Source organism: Lytechinus pictus, chromosome 5, assembly GCF_037042905.1.
Source record: "Lytechinus pictus isolate F3 Inbred chromosome 5, Lp3.0, whole genome shotgun sequence".
NCBI classification, from domain to species: Eukaryota; Metazoa; Echinodermata; class Echinoidea; order Temnopleuroida; family Toxopneustidae; genus Lytechinus; species Lytechinus pictus.
The window spans coordinates 39,310,098-39,324,400 of NC_087249.1; the positions used below are offsets into that span (position 1 = coordinate 39,310,098).

Sequence of the window (14,303 nt, forward strand, 5' to 3'; positions counted from 1 at the left end):
AGGTACAGTTAAGTTGCGGTGCATTAGTCATCAGTGCAGTGCGAGAGCAGGCATCACAATGCACAAGAAGCTCGGAAGAAGTACAACGTTCTGATCAAAATGACTTAAAAGTGGACCTTTGAAGGAATTGAACTTATTAATTTGATGACTGAGTTCCTCATACGCTGCCTCAACTTCATAGTTCAACTTCAAGGACAGCAAGACTCTTGTCTTCACGATAGCCGGACTAAGTGGGGCCAAACATTCAATAAATTTGATTTTGAATTCAGCCAGCGCCAGTACTCCTGCAACACAGACGTAGAATCAGAAGAATTAAGACGACCCTGATCTCGGATAGAATCAAACAAAATGGGTTGCTGCTATGGAAAAGATGATGATAGCAAATTGCAAGTGAGTGCAGTCTAAATGAACGTCATGAATGTTTGACTTCTAGTTCTAGTTCTAAATCTAAAGTAAAGAGAAGATCTAAACTTAGTTAAAGAAACTAGGCATGCTAGGCCCTAAATCTAAACTAAAGACTTTTCTATTTTGAAAGTCTTCGGTTGCCGGGGGGGGGGGGGGTAGCTAGGCGGCTTCTTGAGAGTAAAAAGCATTTACTAACGTAGGCTTACTCTCAATGAAGCCAGGTCTTCCTTCTCATTCACCTACATGAAGCCAGGACCCCAAAACCTGAAACTTTCACCCCCGAGATTTCTACTTTCCTTCTAAAAGATCTAGCCCTAAATCATGTACATGGGATAAAACTTCATTTCCGACATTTCTACGCTCCCGTTGTTATTTTTAAACAAGAATTCATCAAAAAAATGAGAAAAATATTGTGAAAAGACGGAAGAGACTTGCCCGATGTTTACGCCGCCATCTTGTTTCCTATTGTTCTTCGCCAACGTTACAGACGCGTGCGTTGCGTAACGTTGGCGAAGAACAATAGGAAACAAGATGGCGGCGTAAACATCGGGCAATATCGAGAATATTTTATTAACATGAATATATTTTTTCTTCATTAAATGAGGGGACATTTGAAGCTTTACTCGGTATAAAAGTGTGGTTGAATTACGTATTGCTTAATCGATCGTTATCGTAATCGGACCTAATTGTTTTCTATTTAATTAAGAAAAAGGACAAGACATAAATTCATTCCTCGTAAATGACAAAGTATGACAGCTTCGGTCTCGTCTTTGATTGAATTTTTATCAGTCTCAATTTTTTTATTACCATGAATTTATTTATTTTTCTCATAAAATGTGGGGACATTTTAAGCTAAACTCGGTTAAAAAGTGTAGTTGAATTACGTATAAGTGTAATCGATCATGATTGTGATCGGGCGTCCATGTAATTGTTTTGTATGTAATAATATAAAAAAATGACATAAATTCATTCCTTGTGACTGACAAAGTAATGGTAAAGTATGTATATTTCACCTTCTGAAATATACATATCAATATTAAAGATAAATAAATAAGAGATGAAGGAATGAGGTTAGAAAAAACAGAAAAGATAAAAATTCAAAGCAAGTCAACGCATGTTCCCTGATCGTGTACCGGAAATGGTTGATAAGGAAAATTGAAACAGGAAGTCCAAACAACCTGCTCTCAGTTGCTATTACGCTGGTAAAATTCATATTCCAAATTTGAAATGTTTTTCCATTGTCAATATTTTCTAAAAAGTGGTTTAATCTGGTCATTTACTGAAAATGAAATGATAAATTTTCAGTTCCGTCTTGGTTCTGACGATCAACGCCGAGTGATTTCATAACACTAAAATACATAGTACAGTCCCATGTACTCATTTTCATGTTGGAAATATGTTTGAAGTCACTCGAGTGTCGATCTTTCGGGACCAAGAATGGACTGATATTTTATCTTTTTAAAGTAATTGATTGACCAGATTTAACCACTTTTCAGAAAATAGGGACTTTCTAAAAGATTTCATATTCTTTGGAATGTGAATTTTACCAGTATAATAACAGTTGAGTGGAGGTTGTTTGTCTACTGTTCCGACATTCCCGATCAACACTTTCCAATCGGAGAAGCTGCGTTTGCAATGGCATTGTAATCGATCATGATCATATCTACATGGAATAATCAATGAACGAATAATATTCTGTTCTTTGTAATTCTGTTTCTGTCCTCATTCTCTCGTTATCAATATTATTATTTATTTTTTTTATTCAATTTAAAAATGAAAGTAGAAATGACTCTTATTTTTGGTTTCAAGATTGAAATAAATAAAAGAAAGTTATGCAGCAATTTTTATAACCATTCTTTTTAAAAACAAAATTTATCATAAATATACGACAGAAATTTCAATAGTTAATTTTTTCGAGGGTTGGCAATCCTTAGTTATATGTCGATAATTTAATTGCGCATTTATTGCCGAACCCCGAACCGAACCAAAGTTCGGAAATTATTTGCCGAACCCTGCCGAACCGAACAGAACCCGAACATGCCACCTGACTTGCAGCACTAGTTAGGGTCCTAGTTTTACCCAAGACTCGACTCCAAGTCTAAATAATCTTAAAGTCATCTTCTTTTTCTTCTGGGTTGATCTGCCTCCTTCAAGATTGGATTCTCGAAGTCCACCACATGTCGACCACCTCTTTTGAAACCGACCACCTTGCGTGCATTAAGTTAAGATTATTGCGTATTACAAATGCTACGTGAGGGAGAGTAGGCGCAGTGTCCAGAGCGATAAGAATCAATTTTTTATGAGAGAGAAAGAGGGATAAAAAGGTAGGAAATTTGTAGAATTGATCAAAATTGTATTGACCAGAACCGAACCCCACTGAAATAGCTTTCATGGCAATACAAAGTTTTTTTTCAGGCCAAGTTAGTTGTCTTAAAGCCAAAAGTGAATTAAAACCATGTAAGAACTGTCTGACATTGTCAAATCTTTGAAAAAAAATGCAAATAAAACAAGGTTAAAGAAAAAAAAATTAATGCAAACGTACATCCTTCTTTGCAAGGAGTTGTGTTTGAAGCACATTTCATTTGAAATTAATGGTGGTCAGAAATCTGTCTTGCCGGTTGGGTCCGACCACTCTAGCATTATAACACTGCACCAGAGGCACACAAAAAAATTCAAATTCAATCTTTTGGCTTTCTTAGATGACTGTAATTGATCTGAAATAATTATTGACTCGAAACCCTTGCTACCCTACATTAAAGGTAAATGAGGTGTCAATTCATGATGATATTTACTGGACCAAGAAATTATAGTGTGAATTCATTAAATGAAATACAAAAGTAGCATTTAGTGAACTTGTATGACCATATTGATGCATTTCACTCACTTTATCAGAAAAACAATTCTTCTAGAATTCTTTGATTTAAAAAAAAAATTGATCAGGTTTTGGTTGATGTAGCATTTTGCTTTCTTGTTTTTTTTTCTTTGTTCAAGTCAATATGATGTGAGAGTTCTCTAATAACAGGTATTATGATAATTAATTCAACATCTTAATCATGTTTAGGAAAACCACCCTGGTGAAACAACTCGCTTATTAGACCCAGCAAGGAATACACCCAGTAGGCCTGTGAACAGGTTAGTCAATGATTTCATTTCATTTTATAGAGACACACATGGGGTATATAGCAGTTTCCTGTGGAAACCCTTCTCTTGAGGAAAGTGGTCTGAATATGCATCCTAAGGTCCCTGGCATTGACTTGTGTAAAGCATCATGTCTTTGTTGTTTGTTTGGGTACCATTCAGATGTGAATATTTACGCAATCAAGATTTATTTGTGATATTCTGGTGCGAAGACCAAAGTTTCAATAATGTTCTATGCCTGCAGAGAACACATTGGGCGGTGGGGGGGGGGGGGGGGGGACAATATCGAAAGGGGGACGTGCATTTTTTATTTATTTTGTTGCAAAAATAGCAAATAAATGCCATTTTAGGCAGCTACCTGTCAAAACATTGCTCTGATAATTGAGTCATTGCATTTGTAATTCGTTATAAAAGTAAAGCTCTGCAGTACAGAGAAAGTGTTATAAAAAAATCAGTGCAGAAATGTAATGGTTACATTCTATGTATCCCTTGCGCATCTTTGCTCACTTTAAAACTTTGAAGCCATCATAGAAATATTAATATAAAGAATTCATGTTATGTTTTTGTTCAACTCACTCTGTATATGTTTGTTAATTTTATTATTTTACAGTGATCAGTTTGATGGTCGGAGCCCTAATGGGGTAAGAGCAGGCGATCAACAATCAGAACTCAATAAGGTGCTACAAAGAGCTGTCACGTAAGTTCATCATTTGCTCATTGTATGTATACACAAATAAATGTTATGATTGCCAGGGGATGGGGTGCCTTTGAGAGGAGAATGATGATTCAGTAGTATGAAAAGAGGTGTTTAGAAAAAAGTAACAATCAAAATTTGATATTAATAAACGATTCCATGAATAATGTTACATTTATAAGAATTTATTTCTAAGCAAAATAATCATGTCAAGGAATGAGTTCGTAGTTGTTTCAGTTGCTGGTGCAATGTTGGACAAGCCATAACTGGTAATCAGTCTGTGTAGCAAGTGCACATTATCATTTGTGTGCACATTCTGGAAGTCTGAGAAGTTTTAACACTGCTTGCAAAATTGATTTTTTTTTTGCACTGAATACAAAGTTTTTGAAAATCACAAATTATTTCTGTAAAATGAAATCAATATTTTCTACTTCCACAAATTAAGTTGTTGTTTCGTCCGGTGAGATTGAGAGACTCCGATGTTCAGAATTTCCTTTGGATAATAACTTAAAATGCTATTATATTTTCCTGTTTCTTTTCTATTTAGAAATGTCATAGATGTCTCTGCAATAGATTCTCAAGCTTTAGAGCAACATGAATACATGGATAGAGCAAGGACATACAGGTATGACTTATACTTTTTATCTTGACTAAAATCCCTCTTCCTTAGTGCTCTCATTCAATGTTTATGATAAATAATAATCATAATTAATGATAAAAGACACAAAAACATAGTATATAGTGCCTATAAAAAAAAACGGGACAGATTTGAAAAGTCTATGAAATTTTTGTTTCAAATCATGATGTCTATATTTTGGTGTAAATAGATGCTCTAAGGTCTTATCTTTGAAATGCAATCAAAAAATATAAATTTTGTTCATGCTTGAGCGAACACAGGACGTTTTTGTTGGGGGTTCAAAAAGAGGCTTGCGCCAGAATTGCAGAATATCAGAAATATGATGATCAGACTTTTTGCTAATCAGGAGACTTCCTCTTGACCTTTTCATTATCTGTGCCACAATTTTCGAATTATGCTGTCAAATTTTATTTACAAATTTATTTATTTACTTGAATTATTTTGTTTTTTTATTTAAACTTCTCTTACCTTTTAATTTTCTTTCATAAGTAACTGAGAAAAGAAGATTTTTGGTCAACCCAAGCAAGAAGATTTGCATTATTAATTGGGAAAACTTGTGATTATTCAAATCCTTTTATTATGTGAAACAAATTATATTATGTACCTTTGAAAGACCTGAATCTATTTTTCAAAGGGGTCATTGATTCCTTGACCAAGTTTACTTGCTTCACAGGAAACACTGGAAGGGATTCATGTCTTTCAATGACAATGGTGTATTGAGTCAATTTTGAAGGAGCTAGATATGGCAGATCGGATAAAATGTATTAAAAAGTTGTGAGCGAGCGAAGTGAGCACGCAAATATTCCCACTTTTTTATTACAAAACCAAATTTTGTGATAGATTTTGTCATAATATTCAGATAATAATATCATATTTTATTTTCTATCTTTCCTTTTGTTTCCTGTCCACTTTTTTTCTTGGTCATGATTTTTTTAATGGGGGGGGGGGCGCATCCCAGGCCCCCGCCCATCTGTGTGGCACTATTCAAAAGGCACCTTAACCTTTGTAGCACACAATGAAAGGATTTGAAAAAAAAGAATCACGCTCTCCCATACTCAGTTGAAAAAAGGTTGTTTTAGCTTGAAGAAGGAATATTCAAAGCTTACGGAGAGCATATTAAAAAGAAACAACAACAGAACAATTCAAGCAAATAAATAGATCTGAAAATGAATTTTGACCGCATGATTTGAAAATTATGGCAAAGATAATGAAAAGGTTATGAGGAAGTCTGCTAATTAGCAAGAAGTCCGATCATCATATTTATAATTTTAGGCCATTTTGGCGCAAGCCTCCTTTTAACCCCAGACAAAAGCATTCCGTGTTCGCTCAAGCATGAACGAAACTATTTTTTTTTAATAGCATTTGAAAGATAAGACCTTAGAGCACCTATTAACACCTAAATATAGACATTGTAATTTTAAACAAAAATGTTATATACTTTTCAAATCTGTCCCGTTTTTTTTTATACGCACTGTATATACATAAATCAATAACAATATAGCAGGGGCGGATCCAGGATTTTTCAAAGGGGGGGGGGGCACATTTCTGTTTCAACAGCATTTTTACATTACAAATTTTAATTGTGCCTGTCAAAAGGGGGGGGGGGGGGCACAGGCCGGCTGTGCCCCCCCCCCCCCCCCCCCCCGGATCCGCCAGTGCAATATAATCAAACACATCATACTATATTTAAGATTGCAATGGTTCAGTGTCCGTGATTCAGTAATAGAATACATCCAGCAAATATAGAAATCATTTATTCTGATTCTACAATTCTCCACCATGCCTTTTTATCTGTCATGCCTTTTTATTGCAGTTTGTCTGGTTTTCCTTCCCCTTTCCTTCTGAGGCCTTTATCAATTTCAATCTCTAAGCTTAAGATGGAGGTCTCTCACATTTCAAAATGTATTATGGTGATATATATATTTTTTCTGTTATTTGTTTTAATAATAATAAAAAAGAAATTTATTAGGTATAAATATATTTCAATTAGATTGTTAGAATGCATGTATGCATATGTTATTCATTATGTCATTTGCTTATTGTTATGTTATGCTGAGAAAAAATTATTACACTTGTATATACTTTTGTTATTGGGAATGTGGAAATAAATAAATCAAATCAAATCTATCAAACATTGTTTCCGATAGTTCAAGAGTTGCTGTGGTTGTGACAGGTCCAAAGAAACCGCTATCAAGCTTTTTGAGACTACCCATGGGTGTGTCCATGCCTTACTCTGTGCTTTCTGAGGAACCGGTCTCGGTTGATGACATCAATCTGGTAAGCTGCACATCATTTCAGTTGAATTGGGAGGGGCTCCAAATCTATCATGTTAAACCAAAATTTGTGTGACTCTACAAAATTATTTAATCTACAGGGTTCAATTTGCTGAATTTCACTATGTCTATTTATTTTACTTCTTTATGAATCAGTCCTGCGAATTTATACATGAAATTAGAATTTGGATGTAAATCTGTAAATAATAGATAAAAACAATAATAATAGTGATGTCTTAATATTAAGTGCACACACCGTCCACAGACACTCATGGCGCTAAACTGTCTTTAGAGTTCTAATCAAGTGTACATAGAATAAAGAGAGTATCAAAAATTGTTATGTATTTTATTGCTTTTTTAAAAGTTTCTTACATATTTCATTGTTTTCAACCTTTTTATTATTTTTTTTTTTCAATGAAAATTGCCAGCAATACTTATCCAATTATAAACAGCATGATGAATTGATGTTAATCAGTAAAAGAAATGATAATGCAGAAGTTATGGCTTTTGGCTAGAAAACAGAATTGCATTTGATTTGTATATAAAACATGTTTTTTGCGCAATTGCCTATGCACAGTGTATGCACTTTCTCCACTCCTTGGGGAGCATTCCAACAATAAAAATATCTTCAATTTTCTTGTTGACTTTCAGATTACCAAAACGGCAGCCAATGCGTGGAAGGCATCGCAGGACATACAGGTGAAGCACAAAGAGAACTTGGTCGTCCAGTTTGGTTTGCCGCAGAACTGAGACAACTCTTCTCATCATTCAAAAGACTCTCAAACAAATCATTGATATTAAAGAACATTGAGCTACGTGTGATGAGTGCTGGTGATGTTCAAACTGCAAAATGAGATGGATAGAAGGATGAAATACCAGCACACCAGAGATCCTTATCTTCTACGGCTTGCCTCTTCATAGTCTACTGATTGGTTACCTGTACATGATGATGATGAACAGCATTTGTATAACGCCATTTATCGGTAAAAGAAACATCATTATTATTCGCCATAAGGTTTCAGTCACACCTATGAAACTGGCTCCTGGGTACGGTAATATAAAGATTTGCAAAGATGAATAAAACCATTCCATTTGGTATCAGATTGGTATTTCATAAAGCTGTTTGTAAGTTACGAGTGACTGAGATAGGGTCACCCGTCGTTCGTAAATTTGCTCGTGAGTAACAAACAACTTTATGAGACACCCACCTGGGGCCCGTAACACAGAGCTTAAAGGGGAAGTTCACCCTGAAGAAAACTTTGTTATGAAAATAGCAGAAAAAAATAATAAAAAATATTGGTGAAGGTTTGAGGAAAATCCTTAAAAGATTAAGAAAGTTATTAGAGTTCAAAGTTTTGTATTTGTGATGTCATAAACGCGGAGCAGCTGCCCCATATGTTATGTAATATAAAATGCATGAATTTCAAATATTGTATGGTTCCTGATGACTTAATTTTGTTTTCTATTCATGATCGAGTGTGAAATGATTTGTCTATTGATATACAAAAGGTACAGTGAAAACCATTTTCAATTTTCTGAGAAAATGACATTTCATTGATTTTTTACCATTCGCTATGTAGGAATGCGGCTCGCATATGACGTCACAAATCAAGTAATTGAAATTCTAATAACTTTTTAATTCTTTGATGAATTTTTCAGCAGTATTTTTCATTATTTTTTCTACTATTTTTACAATAAACTTTTTGTCAGGGTGAACTTCCCCTTTAATAGCAATGGTCATAGAACATTTTCTTTGATTGATTTCATTGAATACAATGTACGATCAATGGTGAAAATCAAACATACATATGATCATTTGCTAACATTTTTGTTACTGGACCCTGGGCAGTAGTTTGAGTAAAGTGCTCATGCAATGATGGTCTCGATTGGTCATTTGCATTTACTGATTGATCGCAAATCTCTATGTTAAAGAGCCCAGACCGACCGATGATAGGTCATTAACGTAATAGCTTTTCTAGGCCTGGGCCACACAACATGAAGGTTAGCGATAAATTGCAAATCTGGATTCTGGAAGAACAATTCTTGATTGGTCATTGGCATTTAGTGATTGATTGCAAGTCTTTGTGTTACAGAGCCCAGACCAACCCATGATCGGTCCCTGGTCGCAATGTATTAGCATTTGTCGGTCTGGAGTCGGTCTCACTCGTGTGACTGTAGCACAAGTTTCCATTATCTGTGTGTAACCAAACAGATGGACTATCATGTATTGACTTTCATATAATGTAGGCAGATATCTGATAAACATAGTGTAATATAATAAAGCCTACTTTAAACTTGTAAGTTTACGTTATATAAGTAAAAGGTAGTTAGAGTAGTCATTTCAGGTGAAATTGATTTTTGAAATGAATTTATTGTGATGTCCTAAGCCATTAAATGGCTGAAAAAAGGAGCTTTTGAAGCTGAGGCACGCTGTCTGCCATTTTGATCTTGGTGTTAACATTGGGCTGTATCAATAAAACTAGCATTTTCTTTCAGAGTTTAAGCCACCTAGTATTATAGCTGTGATATACAAGTAAATGCTCAAACCACCAGTTGCATTCGACTTTCTCTTAGCCTTAGGTTTCCCAAAATGCAAAATGACTGATTTCCAGGATGGGGCCAAGTTTGCCATCAAAATTAATTTGGTTTTTTGAGTATCTTCTATTTAGAAAAAAAAAACTACCAAGATCATTTTTCCTATATTTACTGGTTTGTTGCTTGTCTCTTTTATTGAAATGCACTCTTTACGTAATTTGGAGTTACTCAAGCAACTCAAAGTGTGATATTACAACTGATGAAGGCCAACAAGGTCACAGGTAAAAACAAAGAAACTTCAATTTTAAAATAGCATTGTCTTGGTAATGGAATTATAGAATCAAGCTTAATAGTTAAAGACCCTTTTGGAGGCGAAATTTTGAATTGAAAATCATACACCAATGGAAAGCTGATGGGCATCAAAATACAACTATGCCAGTTTCGTGCATTTCACAGATTACCAACTTGGGTTTTTGTTCTAGAAGCATTCAAACTCATGAACATTATATATGGCACAGGCGTAAATTTAAGCAGCAAATATATTGTTCGAAGGGGGGGGATGAACTAAACTGAAATAAAACTTTGCCAAAAACAAATTCTAGAGCTATGGTATCAATCAATTTGATTTAAGCAAGAAATACTTTTTATTTTTACATTTCTAATTCACAATTGGAAAAAAAGAATATATATATAATCATTCTGTATATTCTATACATATATACACTACTTACGAACAGTGTAATCTAAATTTCGTTCTCATAAGATTATGTCTTAGGCCTGAGGTAGTTTATAGCACAATGAAGCACATTTTTATGAATTACTATGTTTGCTTATAAAGCAAGATACAAGCTGGTAAGCAGTGAAAATGCATGAAACTTGCATTGCTGTAATCTGCTTTGTCATAGCTTTCCAATAATGTATAGTTATCATGGCTTGCGATATCGTCTATTTAGGATATGAAAATGGAAACCATGTCTGATGGCGGCCATCTTGGATTTTTGGCCGCCACACTTATTTGTTGGACCCAAGAAAAAAAGAATTGATTTTCATTTTTATTTTTAACCAACATGACAATCTGACCCAAATGAAGAGAGGAGGTTGCAAAAAAATGATAGAAATGAAACAAAAGTTGTTCAAGAAATATTTTTTTTTGCATTTATGCATTTCCATATCCAGCAAGTCTTAGTGTACATGGACAAATCTTTCCAATTGATTTCCAGGAAAATTGTTAGGAGGAATGCTCTAAAAAACAAAAAACAGGGCTCTGATCCTTTTGCTCGCAGTAACTTTTTTTTTCTCTAAAGATAGAGAAAAATGGTAGCAAAAGTGTTTTTGTTTGCTAGTTTTATTGATATGGTCCATTGGTGCAATTATAGAGCATATTCTATCCAACATGAAATGAAAGTACTGTATGTATTTTTTTTTAATTGATCTCTAATAAATATGAATTGTTTAAAGTAATGAACAAAATGTGTTATTTACTTGTGACAGTTGGAAAACATGTTGTTTTGACAGAAGTTATTTCATAACATTAATTTTGATTTTTTTACCTGTGGACTCAAAGGAAGAAATAAATCATTGAAATTGATTACAGATATTGAAAATATTTAAAGGTGAAAGATCACATTTTTTAAGCTTGAGAGGAGTGGTATGAGTGTACTCTACATACACTTCTCCTAGTTTTCCTCACGATTATTAGTGCTTCTTTGTATCCATTATGCTTTATCAAATGAAAATTTGAACAGAGTTGACTTGGCAACCATTTTATGGATCTGCCCTCTGTCCGAAGATGCAAGAGGCGTTATGTTTTCGGATCATTTGTTTGTTTCATTTTTAGTCCTTGCAACAACTAAAGAATCATTTAATGTGTTCATTTCAAATGTGTCTCATGTATGCATGATTTATAAGAATTTCATTAGATTTCCGAGTTGTGGGCTTACAGGTCGCCGAGGTCATTATGTACATGAAAATGGTACATTCCAGGGAGAAAAATTAATATATTTTTTGTTCCTTGGCCACTATTTTAGCTCACCAGCCCAATTGTGCTTTATTGGGTGATTTCAAGTTCAGTGTTGACCTTTTGGTGTTGGTGTTAGGTCAATTTTTACACGATTATGATACCAAACATAAAATGAAGATGGTCCCGAAAAGTCACTCACTAGTTGTTGAGATGTCAATAATGTTATCTGGATCAGTATTACAAACTCTGAATAAGTTTTGGAGATAGCAGAAGCAATCAAAATTTCAACACCAACACCAAGGCAACACCAGACTTGAAATCACCCATTGTATTACGGTTTACATTGGACCCTACAGAATTTCATGGGCTTTTAGAAAGTTTTCATGGCTCTTTGGGGTTTTATTGGGTTGAATTGCCCTGATCCCTGTCATAATTCTTTTTTCTCTGGTTCATTCTTGTGCCTGCCGATTAGGTTACACCATGGAGCCAGTCTGTAACAACTCCATGGTTACACCGCCTCATGCATTCTTTTTTTGTTTACTGTACCTGGTGGCCATTTCATATAAGCTGTTATAAGTTAAGAGTGACTTTAAGAAAGACTAGCGATCCTTTCTTGTGGTAAATGATATTCATCATTAAATGTTCATTGGTGATTATTTAATATATATATAAGAAAGGTTCACCAGTCGCTCTTAACTTACAAACAGCTTTATGAAACGCCCACCTGAATAGGCTGGTCACTTCCATAAGTGTCAAGAAGTTTTGAAAGTAGTATCAGGGTTTCAGTTTTAAAAGGGTTTTCATCATGTTTATATGTGAATACATACATATGACAGAGATAATCTGATAAGATTTTGAAATATATTAAAAATTTGATGAGCAGTATACTTAAGATCTGGCAGCGAATGAGGCAAAAACTTTGACAACATGTAGTTGTGAAGCAATGTAGTTTATGCATTATGAAACTAAATACATATATATATTCCAGTATACATATTGACTTCGATTATACATATTTAATCTCGAGGAGATTAAGAAAATGATGTAAATAAAAATTTGCATTAAAATATAAATGAGAATGTGCCTTATATTTTTTTTCTGCCATTTTGGAACTTGTATATAATGCTTATCAATCAGGTCATTGTGTCATGGTCAAAAGGTTTTTAGGTTAATGGACTGACCATGTTGTGGTATCAACATAAAAACATACAAGTTAGTATTTTGTACCTTCAATATATTTTGAAATAATTAGTTGTTATTGTATGAAACTTAGATATAGTTATAATACACAGGGGCCGCGGAACGGTTTTCAAAGTGGGGGGCTGACCATGCTAAAAATCACAATCATATGGTCAATTTCACGTTTTTGTACACGGTTTTGGAAAAAAGTGAAGCCCCCCCAGCCCCCCCCCCCCGGTTCCGCGGCCCCTGATACAGAGTCAGGAACTATGTGTCTGGGTTAGAGTGACTGGGTCAAGCAGACCTGCCAACCAGTACATATTTAGTACGTTTTTGCAACCAAAATACGGCAGTACGTTTTTTCTTTAAAAAATATGTTTTTTTTTTTTACAAAATCGTAATTTATTGAGATTCATAAAACGTACACAAATATGGTTATTAGATCAATGTAATTTCAGGTAACTTTTTTTTTTTTTCAATCATTTTGTAAAAACCAGGGTGAGATATACACAAGTTTCAATGTTTTTTTTTTTTCATCTGCAAGAGCAGTGCGCATTTTAGCTTGCATGCAGCTTGAGCGCCGTGATGGGCGAGTGCGCCAAGCATTTTATTATGAAATACACTTTTTTGGGGAAAAATACAAAATATTTATCTCACACGGTAAAAATACTGATTTTTTGTCAAAATACTGATTTTGGGGGATAAGAATACTGAAAATGCAAAATACAACTTGGCAGCTCTGGTCAAGGTCAATGTTAAAGATCATTTCTGGTCATTTTTTAGAATTGATAATTTCATTGTTTAAAAAGCATGTTATCTGATTTAGTGTAACTTATATTAGAAGCTTACTTGTTATAACTAATGACATGTCAAGTTTTCTTCATGCATATACATATACAAGTTTCAAGGAATATAATGAATAAATATGATAATTAGGGGGAATTGTCCAATTTTATCAAAGGTTTTCTACCTTTAATGACCTTTGGCCTTGATCCAGTGACCTGAAATTTTGATAAAATTATTTGATACTCAAACCTGATGGAACATGGAAACAAATACATCAATATTTTGGACACATTGCAGTTTCATACCAGAAAAACCTTAATTCATTGACTTCAAATGACCTTTGAACTTGACTTGTTGACAGTAAATTATCCTTTCGAGCCGGCTGGCATTATTTATGAAGCTAATACAGATCCTATTCATGACAACTTCCCCTAGCTACCTAGACCCACCTCCTTGCTCTTTGAACTTTGAGAGGAAATTCTCATAATACCTCCATAAATGTTTAGATGATGACACCTTTTGAACCCGCTTTTGAATGACAAAGGAGCTTGAATGTAAAAAATATATGCATGCCTTTGGCGAGGAGGTGAGAGAGAGATATATATATATGTATCAGGGGCGGATCCAGGATTTTCCAAAGGGGAGGGGGCACATTTTCCCAAGAAAAAAATTTGACAAGCAAAAAAAAAGGTCTTC

At 34.3% G+C, this 14,303-nt stretch overlaps 1 protein-coding gene across 1 annotated transcript; it reads left to right on the forward strand.

Moving 5' to 3' along the window:
• On the forward strand, nucleotides 1–12,715 carry LOC129262012 (ragulator complex protein LAMTOR1-like). Its single transcript, XM_054900044.2, has 6 exons — nucleotides 1–390; nucleotides 3,467–3,537; nucleotides 4,154–4,240; nucleotides 4,785–4,862; nucleotides 7,022–7,151; nucleotides 7,799–12,715. The coding sequence occupies exons 1-6, from the start codon at nucleotides 349–351 to the stop codon at nucleotides 7,895–7,897; spliced, it is 507 nt and encodes a 168-aa protein (XP_054756019.1). The 5' UTR covers nucleotides 1–348; the 3' UTR covers nucleotides 7,898–12,715.
• The last annotated feature ends 1,588 nt before the right edge of the window (nucleotides 12,716–14,303 follow it).

Excerpts from the sequence above, each read along its gene's own strand:
- LOC129262012 (XM_054900044.2), top strand. The coding sequence starts at position 349 with ATGGGTTGCTGCTATGGAAAAGATGATGATAGCAAATTGCAA. Across the intron at positions 391-3,466 it reads ATGATGATAGCAAATTGCAA|GAAAACCACCCTGGTGAAAC; the intron begins GTGAGTGCAGTC and ends AATCATGTTTAG. Across the intron at positions 4,863-7,021 it reads GATAGAGCAAGGACATACAG|TTCAAGAGTTGCTGTGGTTG; the intron begins GTATGACTTATA and ends TGTTTCCGATAG.